Raw genomic sequence first — 19,960 nt, 5'->3', positions numbered from 1 at the left:
CAACTAATATAAACTACTTCTACAACTAATAATACAACTAATATAAACTACTTCTACAACTACTAATACAAACTACTTCTACAACTACTAATGCAACTAATATAAACTACTGCTACAACTACTAATACAATTAATATAAACTACTGCTACAACTACTAATACAACTAATATAAACTACTGCTACAACTACTAATGCAACTAATAAAAACTACTGCTACAACTACTAATGCAACTAATATAAACTACTGCTACAACTACTAATGCAATTAATATATACTACTGCTACAACTACTAATGCAACTAATCTAAACTACTTCTACAACTACTAATGCAACTAATAAAAACTACTGCTACAACTACTAATGCAACTAATATAAACTACTTCTACAACTACTAATACAACCAATAAAAAATACTAATGCAATTAAGATATACTACTGCTACAACTACTAATGCAACTAATATAAACTACTTCTACAACTACTAATACAACTAATACAAACTACTGCTTCAACTACTAATACAAATAATACAACTTAGTACCATAGGCCTACAGATTTACAAATATCTTCACACGATGATGTTTCTATTAGTTAAAAACAAAACAAAAATTGATCTTAACATTTGAAAAATAGTTTTTTTGATTCACTGTGTGATTGTAATGCCCTGATTTCTACAGGTAAATGACTAAAGTCAAGCCTTTGTACCTGAAAGATGTTACTATAACCTCATGATGTACCTTTGGAATGTGTAATGGCTGCTGTTGTTGAAAGGAGTAGCGTGAGTTTCCTTAACCAATGTACTTGTCTGAATCGGCTTGTTATAAATTACATCTAAATCGCAAAGTGAGATCTTGGTTGTGTTTTGTTTTGATAGATGATGTCACCATAGGCTAGTATAGGAAGCAGCAGTTTGATTACTAAGGTCTTTGAAAATGGATACAGTAAAACAATTCTTACTACAACTTGTTGTAGTTGCACCATCGGATGAGAACGTGAAAGGGAAGGGTTTAGAAAGGTGCGTTCTGGTCACTGTCTGTTACACTGCTTCTCTCAGACTAGTCAGTTTGTATTTTCTGTGTGCATTAGGCCTAGCCACAGTGTATAATTGACTACAGCATCTTCAACCGAATAGTTGTCATAAACAATCAAATAAAGTTCAATATAAAGTTATGAAGTTATTCATAAAAATGAACAAAAAAGGCTACAAAACGTTGAAATATCTGTGCTGTGTCATCAGTAAGATATGAGCAGTCAATGATTAAACAAGAACATCAAAATGATCAGAAATGTACTTTTATTTTTGCAACTTTAAGTGTGTCTTCTCTTGTTAAACAATGTAAGTGTAGGCAGGCACAGTACATTGATTCCTTTACAGTACGCTCTTATGCAAATATTTCACCCTTGCATTAATTTGTGCGCAAATCTTTGGTGTATTACCTTTTTCAAATACATCTGACATTTTGACTCTTCGTTATACTATTTCTATAAAAAATCACTACAAAGACATTAGACATGAGTAAGCAAGAATAGTTACAGTACAGCACATGGATGAATGGTTCATATTCACTTTAGTACACACTTAACAGTGCATACTAAACATTTAAACTAAACTAAACACCGGTGTATAGGATGCCAGTCTTCATGTAGGACATTTACAGCAATGTTTAATGGTGATCATTGGGTGGACCCCAAGAAGAATAGCTGCTGCTTTCGCAACAGCTAATGGGGATAAAATACAAAATAAAATAAAAATAGTTTCAACGCTCTTGAGTTGTAGTATTATACAGTACATACTCATAAATGGTAAGTTAAAGTGCTTTCAAGTACATGTGAGATTGAGACACCAAGTTGATAAAACCATTCCTCTCATTTCAAAATGTTTCATCTCTGGCCTACATAAAAAAAAACTGTTTGCAATCTGATAAGTTTCACCATGTCTGGGAAGATTCTTGACATGCTTATTACGTAAATCAACTCCATTAAAACATTAGTCAATGTTCTCTGATTGGTGAGAAGAAACCTCTGGCTCCTCCACTTCTAGGAATGAACTGCCCCATTGAGGGCACAGTGGCCCCTTCTACACCAGGAGAGAAGTGGCAGTCGATCAACATAAATGGGAAAACAAAACCATCAAAGAATAGCTCATGTATAAAGCCAAGGCAGTTAACTATATCTTACCTGCAGATTTGGGTGGAGCACTCAAAATGGTCTCGACAGTAGGCCCCAGTGGGCTTGGTACCCATGAACCTCCACAGAGGGGTCATGCGGGTTCTCCGTTCCAGTAGCTTGGTGCCCTGCTGCAGACTCAGCCTTGAATCATGGCTTCCTATTGGACTAGCACACACCTGCCATACAAAGTGTATATGTCAACAACATTTAGCATTACAGTTTCACTACTGGTTGAAGATGGTTAACAACACTATTCCAAAGAAAATGATAAAAAGTGCTTTACCTGATGCATAAGAATCAGAGCCACCAGACACACACCTTGCGTTGCTTTGCTGTGGTTTTGACCGTGCATGGTGAGATATACTCTGGAAAATTCGGTGAAAGGTGCTGGATGGCAGGCAGCTAGGTGTCTGTTTCTAACTAGCGTAGCAAACTTTCTTTTGGAGAACTCCGCTTATATACCATCCCTCTCTCTCACTCTCGCTCTCTCACTCTATCACTCTCTCTCTATCTCTCTCTCTCACACACACGCTCACACACAGACATATATACACTCACACACTCACACACACATACACACATGCCATGTCAAATATTTGACAATGGTAAAGATAAGATCTCCACTGTGGACCAGTAACTCTCTGATTGTAAACTGTCCTAGCACTGGGAGCTATGGCCAGAATGACATCAACTCTGCTGATATCTTGGGCACCTCTAGGAAACTCCTTCTGTTGATAATGACAAGTCCATAACCTCATTAGAGCGCACATAGAAAAAAATGCAAGAACGTTACACGTGTGACAGCACTCGGTACCAAAGTAAACAAAAGATTGCATTTTGGCCTCTACGTGTTACCTTTGTACAGACAAATTATTTATGTTATGCATACTTCTTCCAATACTTACCTTTTGACATTTATGCCAACATGTGTTGTGAGGGTAATGATGATGAAACCAAGTCGCTCTGAATAATCATTCAATCAGTCAAATGTTTTTATTCAAAGAAACATGTCTTACGAAGAGTCAACAGTCAAGCCGGGTCCAGAGGCATGCATGGCTTATTTTCTAATATTATCATTTTATTATACAAGGAACACAGACTGAGACCAATGTCTCTTTTACAGCTGGGCCCTGCGTATACATGTTTACACATATAGTTTAGGTACAATGATTAAGAAACTACACAAGACAAACAGATAACACCAAAAAATACAGCAACAGATTATATTTACACTACAGGTTATTCCCCTAACAGGTTATTCCCCTAACAGGTTATTCCCCCAACAGCACAAGAACTTGCATTACCCGAAACAGTTACAAGCAATACAAAAATAAAAATCCACCAATAAATATTTAAAATGGGCAAGGGGGATAAGAGTCTCAAGTTTAAGTTTAGTCTGCATGCTATTCCATATAATTGTCAACATACAGTTATAGCACCATATTAAGGTGTGGGATGTTCACTGTATTACAAGGAACAACTAGAAGGTCGATTTCGTTCCAGCAGCTAGCATAATCTGTCCATTCACAATTCACCTGTGGGAATGAAACTGGGGGGTGAAGGTTCACCTTCCAACAGGACAACGACCCTAAGCACACAGCCAAGACAATGCAACGGTGGCTTCAGGACAAGTCTCTGAATGTCCTTGAGTGGCCCAGCCAGAGCCCGGACTTGAACCCGATCGAACAAAGGTGCTTCAGCAAAGTACTGAGTAAAGGGTCTGAATATTTATGTGAATGTGATATTTACGTTTTTTTTCTTCTAAAAACTTGATTTTGCTTTGCCATTATGGGGTATTGTGTGTAGATTGATGGGGACAAAAAACTATTGAATCCATTTTAGAATAATGCTGTAACGTAACAAAATGTGGAAAAAGTGAAGGCGTCTGAATAATTTCCTGAATGCACTGTAACTGTTTGGGCAGGAGAAGCTGGGTCCCATGCCGCTGATTAACATTGCGCACCGCACAGGTCCTCTCTGCAACGGATCCCGGTGTATGATTGTACGAATCTAAAGTTTTGAAGTCAAAGAGCAAATTCTTCTCCTTGCAGCAGAATTGGAGGCTCTGACCTGTGTTGAGAAAACTATCAGCATCTACCCAGATCTGAGTGCCGAGCTGCTGAAACAGAGGGCGACCTACAACGAGGTGAGATCCCAGCAACGCAAGCTAACCCTGAGATGCGGATTCATACACCCGGCAAAGCTCATCTTGAACTTCCAGAATACAACACAGGTTTTCCACTGCCAAGGAGGCTTCTTTGAGAAACACATCAAGCCCAACACACAAGGGGAGGAGCCGACAGATCTAGGCTAACCCCAATTTGACTGGCTCAATATTCAGGTATGCTATCCATGAAAAATCTCGAAGCCTATGGCTGTGATGCTGCTCTCAGCATAAGACAATGATGAGGACAACCCTTCAATGGGGTAAAAGGAACACAGTTATTACTACTATTGAACACTGGACTTTGTTATTATTATATTGCCTATGGTCCATGACATTTAGACAATGATGACACCACGAATTCATGAACAATGGACACTTATGTTGAAGTGTCATACAGACTGAGGCTGCTTCCTCGTGAGGATACAATGCATTGCATCCCTATATGGCCTAAATATGGCAATATAAATTGGAAGCTATTCCCCTACAATGTTCTATTATACTACTGTTTAGGATAGATGGGCAGTCTCATATGGGCTATCACACAATTAAATGTTCTTTTTTAATCATGTATGGCGGTCCCCCTCTGTTATAGGACATGGCCTACAGGTCATTGTGAATTATTGTGAAGATTATAGACTGCATTTGTTGCACATATCCTCTTCTTTTTTCTTGTATTTAGTAATAGAGCACCTAAAAGCTTAATACAAATTGATGGTACATTTATGTTTAAGGAATTGAAACTATATTGCTGATAATAATGAATGGTTTAAAAAGGACACACATAGAATAGAGAACCATTTGTACAAACTGTCTGCTATTTCATCAGCCCCAAACAAAACTAAAGGTGTAAAGGCAAAGACCAAGAAGGCAGAATCACTTTCCTTAAATGTACAGTATTCTACATTTTTTGTGTTACAGCCTGAATTCAGAATTGATTAAAAGAAAATGTCTCACCCATCTACACACAATACTCCCATAATGACAAAGTGAAAAGGTGTTTTTAGACATTTTTGCTAATGTATTGGAAATTAAATACAAAAATATGTCAATACATGTTAGAATCATATCTTTGGCAGTGATTACAGCTGTGAGTCTTTCTGGGTAAGTCTCTAAGAGCTTTGCACACCTGGATTGTACAATATTTGCACATTATTCTTTTTTTATTCTTCAAGCTGTCAAATTGGTTGTTGATCATTGCTAGACAGCCATTTTCAAGTCTTGCCATGGATTTTCAAGACAAAAGTCAAAACTAACTAGGCTACTCAGGAACATTCAATGGGATCTTGGTAAGCCACTCCAGTGTATATTTGGCCTTGTGTTTTTGGTTATTGTGCTGCTGAAAAGAGAATTTCTCTCCTGGTGTCTGTTGGAAAGCAGACTGTACCAATTTTGCATCTATGATCTTGCCTGTGCTTAGTTCTATTCTGTTGATTTTTATAATTTAAAAAAACATAGTCCTTGCTAATGACAAGCATACCCATAACATGATGCAGCCACCACCATGCTTGAAAATATGAAGAGTGGTACTCAGTGATGTGTTGTGTTGAATATGCCCCAAACATAATGCTTTGTATTTCTTTGCCACATTTTTGCAGTTTTACTTTAGTGCCTCATTGCAAACAGGATGCATGTTTTGGAATATTTGTATTATGTCTAGGCTTCCTTAGTTTTCTCTGTAATTTAGACTAGTAGTGTGGAGTAACTACAATGTTGTTGATCCATCCTCAGTTTTCTCCTATCAATGTATATATTCAATGTCTGCTTTATAATTTTTTTTAATTATCCATCTACAAATTGGTGCCCTTCTTTGTGAGGCATTGGAAAACTTCCTTGGTCTTTGTGGTTGAATCTGTGTTTGAAATTCACTGCAGAACTGAGTGACCTTACAGATAATGGTATGTGTGGGGAGATGAGATGAGGTAGTCATTCAAAAATCATGTTAAACACTATTTTATCCATGCAACTTTTTATGTGACTTGCACATTTTTACTCCTGAATGTATTTATGCTTGCCATAACAAAGGGGTTGGATACTAACTGACACAGGACACTTCAGCTTGTCATTTTTTATTCATTTGTAATTCCCCAAAACATAATTTCACTTTGACATTATATGGGTGTAGGCCAGTTACACAATATCCAGATTCAATACATTTTACATTCAGGCTTTAACACAACAAAATGTGGAAAAAGTCAGGGGATGTGAATACTTTCTGAAGGTATTGTGTGTATATACAGTGCCTTTGAAAAGTATTCAGACTGTTGACGTTTTCCACATTTTGTTACGTTACAGCCTTGTTCTAAAATGGATTCAATCGTTTTTTGTCCTAATCAATGACAAAGCGAAAACAGGTTTTTAGAAATTGTTGCAAATTTCTTAAAAATAAAAAAATTGAAATACCTTATTTACTTAAGTATTCAGATCCTTTTCTATGAGACCCAAAATTGAGTCAGGTGCATCCTGTTTCCATTGATCATCCTTGAGATGTTGCTACAACTTGATTGGAGTCCACCTGTGGTAAATTAAATTGATTGGACATGATTTGGAAAGGCACACACCTGTCCCACAGTTGACAGTGCATGTCAGAGCAAAAACCAAGCTACAAGGTTTAAGAAATTGTCTGTAGAGTGCAGAGACAGGTTTGTGTCAAGGCACAGACTAGGAATCACTGGCCACTTTAAGGAATGGAACACTAGTCACTTTAATAATATTTATATATCTGGCGTTACTCATCTCATATGTATATACTGTATTCTATACTATTCTACAGTATCTCGGTCACTTAATGTTTACATATCTGGCATTACTCATCTCATATGTATATACTGTATTCTGTACTATTCTACTGTATCTCAGTCCGTTCTGCTCTGACATCGCTCGTCCATATGTATATACTGTATTCTATACTATTCTACAGTATCTCGGTCACTTAATGTTTACATATCTGGCATTACTCATCTCATATGTATATACTGTATTCTATACTATTCTACAGTATCTCGGTCACTTAATGTTTACATATCTGGCATTACTCATCACATATGTATATACTGTATTCTATACTATTCTACTGTATCTTAGTCCGTTCTGCTCTGACATCGCTCGTCCTTATGTATATAGTCTTAATTCATTCCTACTTAGATTTGTGTGTATTGGGTATATGTTGTGTAATTTGTTAGATATTACTGCACTGTCGGCGCTAGAAGCACAAGCATTTCACTATACCCGCAATAACATCTGCTAATCACGTGTATGTGACCAATACAATTTGATGGGGAGAGTTTTTTGTTTGGTTGCCGGGAGGGGGTTTGGGGGAATGAGAGTGGAGGTTGGGTGGAGGCCCACTTAAATTTTTTTTTTTTACTTCAACTCCGTATGTTATTTTCCTTTTCAGTGGCAGCCCACGGGTATGTGTTTTATGAACTTATACATTGAAATTAATATTGTACTTGTAACCCCCCCCGCCCCCCCCGAAAAATGACTAAACAAATAAAACATTATGATTGTCTCAGTGTCTGGACAAAATGTTCCTCTCTTTCATACATTTTAACCAGACACTAGTCATTCAAACAAGCTCCCACAAGGGGACTAACACACATTATTTTACATGATATATTACAGAGTTTTAGAGCTTGCATACTCTGTGGATATTGAACCTGGATATTGAACCTTCAAAATTCTGTTTGTTATTCATAAAAAAGTATTATTATCCAGGTCTTTGTTCTGCATTGGTGGGATAGTTTTGAAATGCATAGCTTCCTGTTACATTGAGTGAGATAGTTGGAGATCACTTAACTGTCACGTGTCCATTATATGACAGCATGATCAAAAATTAGGTGTGGATTACACATAAACACTGAGCTTGAAGTTTGCCCTCTGTGGATGATCTTTGGTGAGTTCTTTGCTCTGTATGCAACATCACACCCAAGTCATCTCACGGTCAGTATTTCGAAATAGTTCTCTCCCCAATTCTTATCTATCTAACCTGGAGAGTTTGCTATCTTCTATTCCAATATTGATTGGGTAAACTTTCACTGTAAATGTCTTAATTTTCACTGTAAATTACTCAATTTTCAGATGATGCAAGCCAGAGCAACAATCATTTGGATCCTTTCAGTTTCATGTGGATAGCAGGGCAGAGTGACCATTCTGATGCTAAAGAAGTAGTCTAGTTGTCTGTCTAGCTCAGGTGTGTCAAACTCATTTCATGGAGGGCCGAGTTTGTGCAGGTTTTTCTTTTTTTCTTTCAATTGAAACCTAGATAACCAGGTGAGGGGAGTTCCTTACTAATTAGTGACCTTAATTCATCCATCAAGTATAAGGGTGGAGCAAAAACCTGCAGACACTCTGCCCTTCGTGGAATGAGTTTGACACGTGGTCTAGTTGCATGCTAGCTGCTCCTGTAGACTTCCAGTCATTACATTAACACTAGTTAGCGATGGCTCCAGAAACTACCTTCAACTTCCTTCATATTGCACACAGTTAATCCGCCTCTAGTGAGTAGAAGAAAAAAGGGCTTCATTGGCAAAATCTTGAACTATCCCTTTAAAGGTTGATCCATCCGACAGCATAGCAGTCCCCTAGAGACTGTCGTCTCTATGGGACCATGGGTGGTGACCTTTGCTAGCACTTCACTGTTTGTTTGAAAGTTTTGGCTGTCTGACATCAAATTGCAAGATAAAGACAGAAACCATTGAGGCTGACAAAGTGCACTGAAAAGTACATGCACATTGAGCCCTCACTTAAGCCAGGCCACGTGCCATGAGGGTATTTAACACACCCGAATGGCCCAAAGATATTTACAGTGTGATTTATTTTTTCTTCCCGAAATAAATGGTAATTTTGGGGAAGGATGTTTGGCATACCTTACAAATCTGTATCCAAAACTATTATTTCAAAATAACTAATAACATTTGGGAAATTTGTGACATTTTGGCCTTACCCATGCCTTCTTTAAAACCCATAAGAATCTAAGCCAGGGGGTTACTACTCAGATATACAAAATTGTTTTAATGTCATACCAAGGATAATTTTAAGATGCCTTGAAGTAACAAAAAAATATATAGTCAGTAGCTATCAGTAAAGTCTGTGTGTAACTGTTCTCTTTAGTTGAAGGAGAGGCGGACCAAAATGCGGCGTGATGATGATTCATGTTTGTTTAATAAAGGAAAACTATACATGAATAAACTACAAAACAATGAAATGTGAAAACTCAAAACAGCCCTATCTGGTGCAAAACACAGAGACAGGAACAATCACCCACAAACACACAGTGAAACCCAGGCTACCTAAATATGGTTCCCAATCAGAGACAATGACTAACACCTGCCTCTGATTGAGAACCATATCAGGCCAGACATAGAAATAGACAAACAAGACATCCAACATAGAATGCCCACTCAGATCACACCCTGACCAACCAAAACATAGAAACATACAAAGCAAACTATGGTCAGGGTGTGACACTGTGCTTGAAGGGGGGGGGGGGGGGGGGGGGTCAAGTGTTGATCCGATTATTGTTTTATAATTATTTTTTTGTTGGGGGGGGTTGAGGTGAGGGATTATTTAAGACACTCTTTGAAGAGGTAGGGTTTCCTTGGTGTCCACATCACTACAGTGCCTTTCAAAAGTATTCATCCCCCTTGGCGTTGTTTCCTATTTTGTTGCATTACAACCTGCAATTTAAATGGATTTTTATTTGGATTTCATGTAATGGACATACACAAAATAGTCCAATTTGGTGAAGTGAAAGGAAAAAAAGAACATGTTTCAAAATAAATAAATAAATGTTAAACGGAAAAGTGGTGCGTGCATATGTATTTACCCCCTTTGCTATAAAGCCCCTAAATAAGATCTGGTGCAACCAATTACCTTCAGAAGTCACGTAATTTGTTAAATACAGTCCACCTGAGTGTCACATGATCTCAGTATATATACACCTGTTCTGAAAGACCCAGAGTCTGCAACACCACCAAGCAAGCGGCACCATGAAGACCAAGAAGCTCTCCAAACAGGTCAGGGACAAAGTTGTGGAGAAGTACAGATCAGGGTTGGGTTATAAAAAAATATCTGAAACTTTGAACATCCCACAGAGCACCATTAAATCCATTATAAAAAAATAGAAAGAATTAGGACCTCCCGGTGGCGCAGTGGTCTAAGGCTGTGCCACCAGAGATCCTAGGTTCGAGCCCAGGCTCTGTCGCAGCTGGCCGCGAACGGGAAGCCCATGGGACGGTGCACAATTGGCCCAGCGTCATCTGGGTTAGGGAGGGTTTGGCCGGCAGGGATATACTTGTCTCATCGCGCACTAGCGACTTCTGTGGCGGTCCCGGGCGCAGTGCACACTGACCAGGTTGCCAGGTGTACGGTGTTTCCTCCGACACATTGGTGTGGTTGGCTTCCGGATTGGATGTGCATTGTGTCAAGAAGCAGTGCGGCTTGGTTGGGTTGTGTTTCGGGGGATGCATGGCTCTTGACCTTTGTCTCTCCCGAGTCTGTGCGGGAGTTGCAGCAATGGGACAAGACTGTAACTTCTACCAAATTGGATACCACGAAATTGGGGAGAAAAAAAGGGGTAAAAAAAATTGAAAGAATACAGCACCACAACAAACCTGCCAAGAGAGGGCCGTACACCAAAACTCACAGACCAGGAAAGGAGGGCATTAATCAGAGAGGCAACAAAGAGACCAAAGATAACCCTGATGGAGCTGACAGCGGAGATTGGAGTATCTGTCCATAGGACCACTTTATGCTGTACACTCCACAGAGCTTGGCTTTTTTTATTTATTTTTTTACCTTTATTTAACTAGGCAAGTCAGTTAAGAAAAAAATCTTATTTTCAATGACGGCCTAGGAACAGTGGGTTAACTGCGTTGTTCAGGGACAGAACAACAGATTTTTACCTTGTCAGCTTGGGGATTTGATCTTGCAACCTTTCAGTTACTAGTCCAACACTCTAACCACTAGGCTACCTGCTGCCCAGCTGGGCTTAATGGAAGAGTGGCCAGAAAAAAGCCATTGCTTAAAGAAAAAAATTTGCGAACACGTTTGGTGTTTGACAAAAGGCCTGTGGGAGAAGCTACTCTGGTCAGATGAGACTAAAATGGAGTTTTTATGCCATCAAAGAAAACGCTATGTCTGGCGCAAACCCAACACCTCATCATCCCGAGAACACTTTTCATCGGCAGGGACTGGGAAACTGGTCATAATTGAAGGAATGATGGATGGCGCTAAATACAGGGAAATTCTTGAGGGAAACCTGTTTCAGTCTTCCAGAGATTTGAGACTGGGACGGATGTTCACCTTCCAGCAGGACAATGACCCTAAGTATACTGCTAAAGCAACATTTGAGTGGTTTAAGGGGAAACATTTAAATGTCTTGGAATGGCCTAGTCAAAGCCCAGACCTCAATCCAATTGAGAATCTGTGGTGTGACTTAAAGATTGCTGTACACCAGTGGAACCCATCCAATTTGAAGGCGCTGGAGCAGTTTTGCCTTGAAGAATGGGCAAAAATCCCAATGGCTAGATGTGCCAAGCTTATTGAGACATACCCCAAGAAACTTGCAGCTGTAATTACTGCAAAATGTGGCTCTACAAAGTATTGACTTTGGGGGGTGAATAGTTATGCACGCTCAAGCTCTGTTTGTCTTATTTCTTGTTTCACAAAACATATTTTGCATCTTCGAAGTGGTAGGCATGTTGTGTAAATCAAATGATACAACCACCCCAAAAATCTATTTTAATTCCAGGTTGTACGGCAACAGAATAGGAGAAATGCCAAGGGGTGTGAATACTTTCGTAAGACAGTCTAAAGACATAACATGAAGTCATGAAGAGATAACGAAAGCGCCTCTTCCCCTTCAGGAGTCTGAAAAGAGTTGGCATGGGTGGGCCCTCAGATCCTCAAAGTTATTCAGCTTCACTATCCAGAGCATCTTCGCTAGCTGCATCACCGCTTGTTATGGAAAATGCACAGCCCTCGAACAGAGTGCTACAGAGGGTGGTGAGGATGACTCAGTACATCACTGGTGCCAAGCTCCCTGTCATCCAGGACCTCTATATCAGAGGAAGGCCCAATAAATTACCAAGATTTCAGCCACTCAAGTGGCGAAGCATCGGCTCTTGGACTAACAGGCTCCTTGACAGCTTCTACCTCCAAGCAACAAGCCTGGTAATTAGCAATAAGACTACTAAATAGTATATTAAATGGTTTCCTGGACTATCTGCATTGACCTTATCTTGTACTGACTCTATGCACACTCACAAGGCAAGATTCAGTATATAAACACTATATAGGCCTGCACACTCTTCCACACACACCATACTCACACTACAGTACGTACATATATACATACATAAGATTCACTACATGAAACAATAGATAGCCCCCCAAACATTTTTTTAAAGGAAGTTTGTTCTGAAGTGTCTATCCTATCTGAGAGATACAAGAAAGATCAGTAAATATATATATTTGACATCTATTTAACCCCTTATTTTTGTCAGTAAACAGTCTCCATATACTTCTATATTAGTGTATAACACAAACTGTTGGGATGCTACAGACAGAAGATCAAATAAAATGTTACTCGTCACATGCGCCGAACAAGACATCCAACATAGAATGCCTACTCAGATCACACCCTGACCAACCAAAACATAGAAACATACAAAGCAAACTATGGTCAGGGTGTGACAAATGCAGTTCAATAAATAGAAACCTTTTTGGGCTAGGTGTGCCGCTAGCGTCCCACCATGACAACTTCCGGTGAAATTGCAGAGCGCAAAATTCAAACTACAAAAATCGTAATATTAAATGTTCATGAAAATACAAGTGTCTTACATTGTTTAAAGCTTAACTTCTTGTTAATCCAACCCTGTTGTCAGATTTCAAAAATACTTTACGGTGAAAGCATACTATGTGATTATGTGAGGACAGCGCCCCACACCAAAATACTTTTCCAAACCAGCACAGGCGTCACAAAATCACAAATAGTGATTTAAATAAATGACTTACCTTTGAAGATCTTCCTCTGTTTGCAATCCCAATGGTCCCAGCTACACAACAAATGATTGTTTGTTCGATACAGTCCTTCTTTATATCCCAAAAATGTCAGTTTAGTTGGTGCGCTTGATTCAGTACTCCACTCGTTCAACATACTCAAAAACGAATCCAAAAAGTTACCGGTAAAGTTCGTCCAAACAAATCAAACAAAGTTTCTAATTAATCCTCAGGTACTCTAATATCTAAATAAATGATCAAATTTAAGACTGAGAATAGTATTTTCAATAGGGAAGATAAATGAAGAGCGCGCAACTCAATCACGCGCGCAACAAGAATACTTTTCTAATGGAGACACCTTGGAAAAACTACAAGTATTTATTTGTTTTTCAAAAATCAAGCCTGAAACCCTTTCTAAAGGCTGATGTCTAGTGGAAGCCATAGGAACTGCAATCTGAGAGGAATTATTTTGAATATCCCATAGGCTTGCATTGAAATGGCCTGTGACCTTAAAAAATAAAGAATTATGGATGGATTCTCCTCTGGTTTTCACCCGCCATATCAGATCTGTTATACTCACATACATTATTTGAACAGTTTTAGAAACAGAGTGTTTTCTATCCAATGCTACCATTTATATGCATATCCTAGCTTCTGGGCCTCAGTAACAGGCAGGTGACTTTGGGCACGTCAGTAATCTGGAATTCAGGATACTGCCCCCTAACCTTAAAAAGTTAAGAAAAGATTTACTAAATAAACTAAAGTGAAAAATATAATAAAATCAAAAAGTAATAACGAGGCTGTATACAGGAGTTACCTTTACCGAGTCAATGTGCGGGGGTACAGGTTAGTTGGGGGGGGGCGGGGTTCAATGTAAATTGTCCAGGTGGCCATTTGATTAATTGTTCAGCAGTCTTATGGCTTGGGGTTAGAAGCTGTTAAGGAGCCTTTTGGTTCTAGACTTGGTGTCGTGCGGTAGCAGAGAGAACAGTCTATGACTTGGGTGACTGGAGTCTTTGACAACTTTTTGGGCCTTCCCCTGACACCGCTTAGTATATAGGTCCTGGATGTCAGGAAGCTTGGCCCGAGTGATGTACTGGGCCATACGCACTACCCTCTTCAGCGCCTTACGGTCAAATGCCGAGCAGTTGCCATACCAGGCTGTGATGCAAATGGTCAGGATGCTCTCAATGGTGCAGCTGTAGAACTTTTTGAGGATCTGTTGGCAGATCGGCTGTACCAACTTCAGACGATGCTTGTTGGGGTTGTAGAGCAAAATACAATTGTGATACAATTGTGTTCGTGAGAGTCTCATCTTTCCATAGAGGGGTCATAATACTTTGTCGGCCAAACCGTTCGGACACTACAGAACATTTTGTGAGAAGACCGATTTTCGGGATGTCTCATGGTCTGACAAACACTGCTCTAGCTCTGTCACCTTTCACTGCAGATGCGGAAGTAGACGGATGTGGTGGATCGTGACTCATCCAATGCAAAAAAAACATATCTCTAGCTTAAACTGACTGATTTTTCCCTTCTGTAATAAGCAGCCAATTAGGTATTTTTCCTTTATTCATGTGTTTAATCTGATACTGTTATAGCTCCGGCTAAACTGTTTGTATGTACTGTATGTAAGCACTTCAGAGTTATATCAAGCTAATAAGTCACTCATAAGACAAAGTTGTAAGAGTGTGCTTAACTGTTGTAACGGCGTTCTTCGTTTGTTGAAAGAGAGGACCGAAATGCAGCGTGGTGGTTAATCATGATCTTTAATGAAACAAATGACGGAACGATACATGAACTAACTTATAAATACAAAAAACAACAAACGGAACGTGAAACCTAATTACAGCCTATCTGGTGAAACTACACAGAGACAGGAACAATCACCCACGAAATACCAAGCGAAACTCAGGCTACCTAAATACGGTTCCCCATCAGAGACAACAAGAAACACCTGACTCTGATCGAGAACCGCCTCAGGCAGCCCAAACCTAACTAGACACACCCCTAATCATAGCAATCCCAATCCTATAAAAGCCCCAATGCGAAACACAACACGTAAATCCATGTCACACCCTGGCCTGACCAAAATATATAACGAAAACACAAAACACTAAGACCAAGGCGTGACAACTGTATTTTCATTTACTTTATAGTTCTCACGGAAGGTGATAATTCTGACTAAAACACTTACTGTGTGCTCTGAAATATGAGTAGTGTTTAGAATAAGAATACAAATTCTTTACATCAATCTATGGATAATTACAAAAATAAACATAAATATCTAAAAAGTACACTTTTTGCTTTTGTAATTTTAGCTTTAAAAAAAAAACTTTTTCAACATATTCTTTTAAACAATATACGCTACATGTACATCACATTTCCAGATAACATTTCTATGGTTTTTATTTCTAGAAGATCCAAAACACCATAAATATCTTTGGGCTGTCCTGGCATGGTTTTGCCCACGAGTCCAAATCACTTGACTGTTCCTTTTTCTACTGGCCCCTGATAGGAAAAGCTCAATCAAAGGAGATCTTGTCTCAGCAGAATCATGCATTCAACAAAAAAAATGAAAGATATAAACAGCAAACACATATTGTGTTCCTGCATTTTGCTGTAAATCTTCACATAATCTTTTGGTGGAGCACTGGCGGGGGAGGGATGTACTTGAAAAAAAAGGGGCCAACCCAGGGCCAACCGCACCAGCATATGGTCTCACAAGAGGTCTGAGGATCTCATCTCGGTACCTAATGGCAGTCTGGCTACCTCTGGCGAGCACATGGAGGGCTGAGCGGCCCCCCAAAGAAATGCCACCCCACACCATGACTGACCCACCGCCAAACCGGTCATGCTGGAGGATGTTGCAGGTAGCAGAACATTCTCCACGGCGTCTCCAGACTGTCACGTCTGTCACGTGCTCAATGTGAACCTGCTTTCATCTGTGAAGAGCACAGGGCGCCAGTGGCGAATATGCCAATCTTGGTGTTCTCTTGCAAATGCCAAACGTCCTGCACGGTGTTGGGCTGTAAGCACAACCCCCACCTGTGGACGTCAGGCCCTCATACCACCCTCATGGAGTCTGTTTCCACCCGTTTGAGCAGACACATGCACATTTGTGGCCTGCTGGAGGTAATTTTGCAGGGCTCTGGCAGTGCTCCTCCTGCTCCTCCTTGCACAACGGCGGAGGTAGCGGTCCTGCTGCTGGGTTGTTGCCCTCCTATGGCCTCCTCCACGTCTCCTGATGTACTGGCCTGTCTGCTGGTAGCGCTTCCATGCTCTGGACACTATGCTGACAGACACAGCAAAGCTTCTTGCCACAGCTCGCATTGATGTGCCATCCTGGATGAGCTGCACTACCTGAGCCACTTGTGTGGGTTGTAGACTCCGTCTCATGCTACCACTAGAGTGAAAGCACCGTCAGCATTCAAAAGTGACCAAAACATCAGCCAGGAAGCATAGGAACTGAGAAGTGGTCTGTGGTTATCACCTGCAGAACCACTCCTTTATTGGGGGTGTCTTGATAATTGCCTATAATTTCCACCTGTTGTCTATGCCATTTGCATAACACAATGTGAAATTTATTGTCAATCAGTGTTGCTTCCTAAGTGGACAGTTTGATTTCACAGAAGTGTGATTGACTTGGAGTTACATTGTGTTGTTTAAGTGTTCCCTTTATTTTTTTGAGCAGTGTAAAGATAAGCAGCTTACAGATCATTGCACCTGTACACAGCCCATCTGTAAATAGCCCACCCAACTACCTCATCCCCATATTGTTATTCATTTTTTTTGCTCCTTTGCACCCCAGTATCTCTACTTGTACATTCATCTTCTGCACATCTATCACTCCAATGCTTAATTGCTAAATTGTAATTATTTAGCCACTATGGCCTATTTATTGCCTTACCTAATCTTACTTCATTTGCACACATTGTATATAGATTTTCTATTGCGTTATTGACTGTACGTTTGTTTATTCCATCTGTAACTATGTTGTTTGTGTCGCACTGCTTTGCTTTATCTTGGCCAGGTTGCAGTTGTAAATGAGAACTTGTTCTCAACTAGCCTACCTGGTTAAATAAAGGTGAAATAAATACCCCCCAAAAATGTATTTAGATATATTAGTGACACAAGGAATAAATACACATTGAATAACGAATAACAATAAAGAGTAAAAATAACATTGCTATATACATTACTGGGAGTACCAGTACCGAGTCAATGTGAACTAAGAATATGGGTTGTGTCATGCAGCTTCCACCCATTAAATAGTCATAAATATTCATAATAGCCTCAGGACCCAAAACAATGTAACCAAAGGGATTGAAAACTATCCACATTGGGACTTATAAAGAGGATGTATTTCATGAACCGTGTTTTGTCTCACAAACTGGGTCCATTACATTTTGGGATGTTTTTAGGTCATCATGCTAACAATAGGCTTTCATGTCAGGCTTGATTATACACAGTCACCCAGACCAATTCTGTAGACCAGCCTATGTCAATTGACTTAGGTGGCTATCTCTCCATGTAGCTGTGAAAGTATTGAACTGGCAAAGATGAATTCACTTATCATATTGTTTTCACTTCATCCTTTGACCTCATTGGTTCAGATGAAACAGAGGTGCCAATGAGAGGTCACTAGAACACAGATGCACTGTGGACAAAGTCTGACTTGTTCGGCTAAGAAATATGGTACACTAGGATTGTAACTCTCGCCATTGTTCAGTGTTTCTCTTTGAGCAAACAAGGACTCTAAAAATAGGTTGTTGGTTTTGGGGAGTCATTGAACCCTCTATACTTTCTGGGAGTACATGTTCAAAGAAATAATGCTTGATTTCAATAGTGATTTACTGCCATTGCTGAACTTTTTTGAGAGTGTAATTTGATACACTGTCATCTGCATACATGGACCCATTCCATTATAACCCAGTTTTCAAACAGACAGTTGAATTGGGAAATACATTCAAACTCAGTTTCTCACAATACCTGACATTTAATCAGTCAAATTTCCCTGTCTTAGGTCAGTTAGGATCACCACTTTATTTTAAGAATGTGAAATGTCAGAATAATAGTTGAGAGAATGATTTATTTCAGCTTTTATTTATTTCATCACGTCCCCAGTGGGTCAGAAGTTCACATACACTCAATTAGTATTTGGTAGTATTGCCGTTAAATGTTTAACTTGGGTCAAATGTTTCGGGTAGCCTTCCACAAGCTTCCCAAAATAAGTTGGGTGGATTTTGGCCCATTCCTCCTGACAGAGCTGGTGTAACTGAGTCAGGTTTGTAGGCCTCCTTGCTCGCACACGCCTTTTCAGTTCTGCACACACATTTTCTATAGGATTGAGGTCAGGGCTTTGTGATGGCCACTCCAATACCTTGACTTTGTTGTCCTTATGCCATTTTGTCACAACTTTGGAAGTATGCTTGGGGTCATTGTCCATTTGGAAGACCCATTTGCGACCAAGCTTTAACTTCCTGACTGATGTCTTGAGATGTTGCTTCAATACATCCACATCATTTTCCCTGCCTCATGATGCCATCTATTTTGTGAAGTGCACCAGCCCCTTCTGCAGCAAAGCACCCCACAACATGATGCTGCCACCCCCGTGCTTCATGGTTGGGATGGTGTTCTTTGGCTTGCAAGCCTCCCCCTTTTCCCTCCAAACATAACAATGGTCATTATTGCCAAACTGTTCTATTTTTGTTTCATCAAACCAGAGGACATTTCTCCAAAAAGTATGATCTTTGTCCCCATGTGCAGTTGCAAACCGTAGTCTGGCTTTTTTATGACGGTTTTGGAGCAGTGGCTTCTTCTTTGCTGAGCGGCCTTTCAGGTTATGTCGATATAGGACTCGTTTTACTGTGGATATACTGTAGATACTTTGTATCTGTTTCCTTCGGCATCTTCACAAGGTCCTTTGCTGCTGTTCTGGGATTGATTTGCACTTTTCACACCAGAGTACGTTCATCTCTAGGAGGCAGAACACGTCTCCTTCCTGAGCGGTATGACGGCTGCATGGTCCCATGGTGTTTATACTTGGGTACTATTGTCTGTACAGACGAACGTGGTACCTTCTGGTGTTTGGAAATTGCTCCCAAGGATGAACCAGACTTGTGGAAGTCTGAGGTCTTGGCTGATTCATTTGGTTTTTCCCATGATGTCAAGCAGAGAGAGTTTGAAGGTCGGCCTTGACATACATCCACAGGTGCACCTCCAATTGACTCAGATGATGTCAATTAGTCTATCAGAACCTTCTAAAGCCATGAAATCATTTTCTGGAATTTTCCAAGCTGTTTAAAGGCACTGTCAACTTAGTTTATGTTAACTTCTGACCCACTGGAATTGTGATACAGTGAATTATAAGTGAAATAATCTGTCTGTAAACAATTGTTGGAAACATTACTTGTATCATGCACAAAGTAGATGTCCTACCGACTTGCCAAAACTATAGTTTGTTAACAAGAAATTTGTGGAGTAGTTGAAAAACGAGTTTTAATGACTCCAACCTAATTGTATGTAAACTTCCGACTTAAACGGTACCTGTTTGGGGACGAGCAGTAACACGTCATAGCCACCAGAGGGTAACCTTGTCTAATTTAGCTACACCTCTACA

At 39.8% G+C, this 19,960-nt stretch overlaps 1 protein-coding gene across 1 annotated transcript; it reads right to left on the bottom strand.

Annotated features, from left to right (window-relative positions):
• Nucleotides 1–1,279: 1,279 nt before the first annotated feature.
• On the bottom strand, nt 1,280–2,686 carry LOC109873655 (liver-expressed antimicrobial peptide 2-like). Its single transcript, XM_020465299.2, has 3 exons — nt 2,455–2,686; nt 2,181–2,347; nt 1,280–2,079 (listed from the first exon to the last, which is right to left on the bottom strand). The coding sequence occupies exons 1-3, from the start codon at nt 2,521–2,523 to the stop codon at nt 2,040–2,042; spliced, it is 276 nt and encodes a 91-aa protein (XP_020320888.1). The 5' UTR covers nt 2,524–2,686; the 3' UTR covers nt 1,280–2,039.
• Nucleotides 2,687–19,960: the final 17,274 nt, after the last annotated feature.

Source organism: Oncorhynchus kisutch, linkage group LG29 (genome assembly GCF_002021735.2).
Source record: "Oncorhynchus kisutch isolate 150728-3 linkage group LG29, Okis_V2, whole genome shotgun sequence".
Taxonomy (NCBI): domain Eukaryota; kingdom Metazoa; phylum Chordata; class Actinopteri; order Salmoniformes; family Salmonidae; genus Oncorhynchus; species Oncorhynchus kisutch.
Note: the sequence above shows the minus strand (reverse complement) of the source record. Positions and strands in the feature narration are given on the sequence as shown.

What these genes read in the sequence shown, in the direction of transcription:
- LOC109873655 (XM_020465299.2), bottom strand. Translation starts at nt 2,523, where the DNA reads ATGCACGGTCAAAACCACAGCAAAGCAACGCAAGGTGTGTGTCTGGTG. An exon ending in CTCTGATTCTTATGCATCAG is followed by an intron (nt 2,348 to 2,454) that starts GTAAAGCACTTT and finishes TTTGTATGGCAG; the next exon opens with GTGTGTGCTAGTCCAATAGG. An exon ending in TGCTCCACCCAAATCTGCAG is followed by an intron (nt 2,080 to 2,180) that starts GTAAGATATAGT and finishes CTCCTGGTGTAG; the next exon opens with AAGGGGCCACTGTGCCCTCA.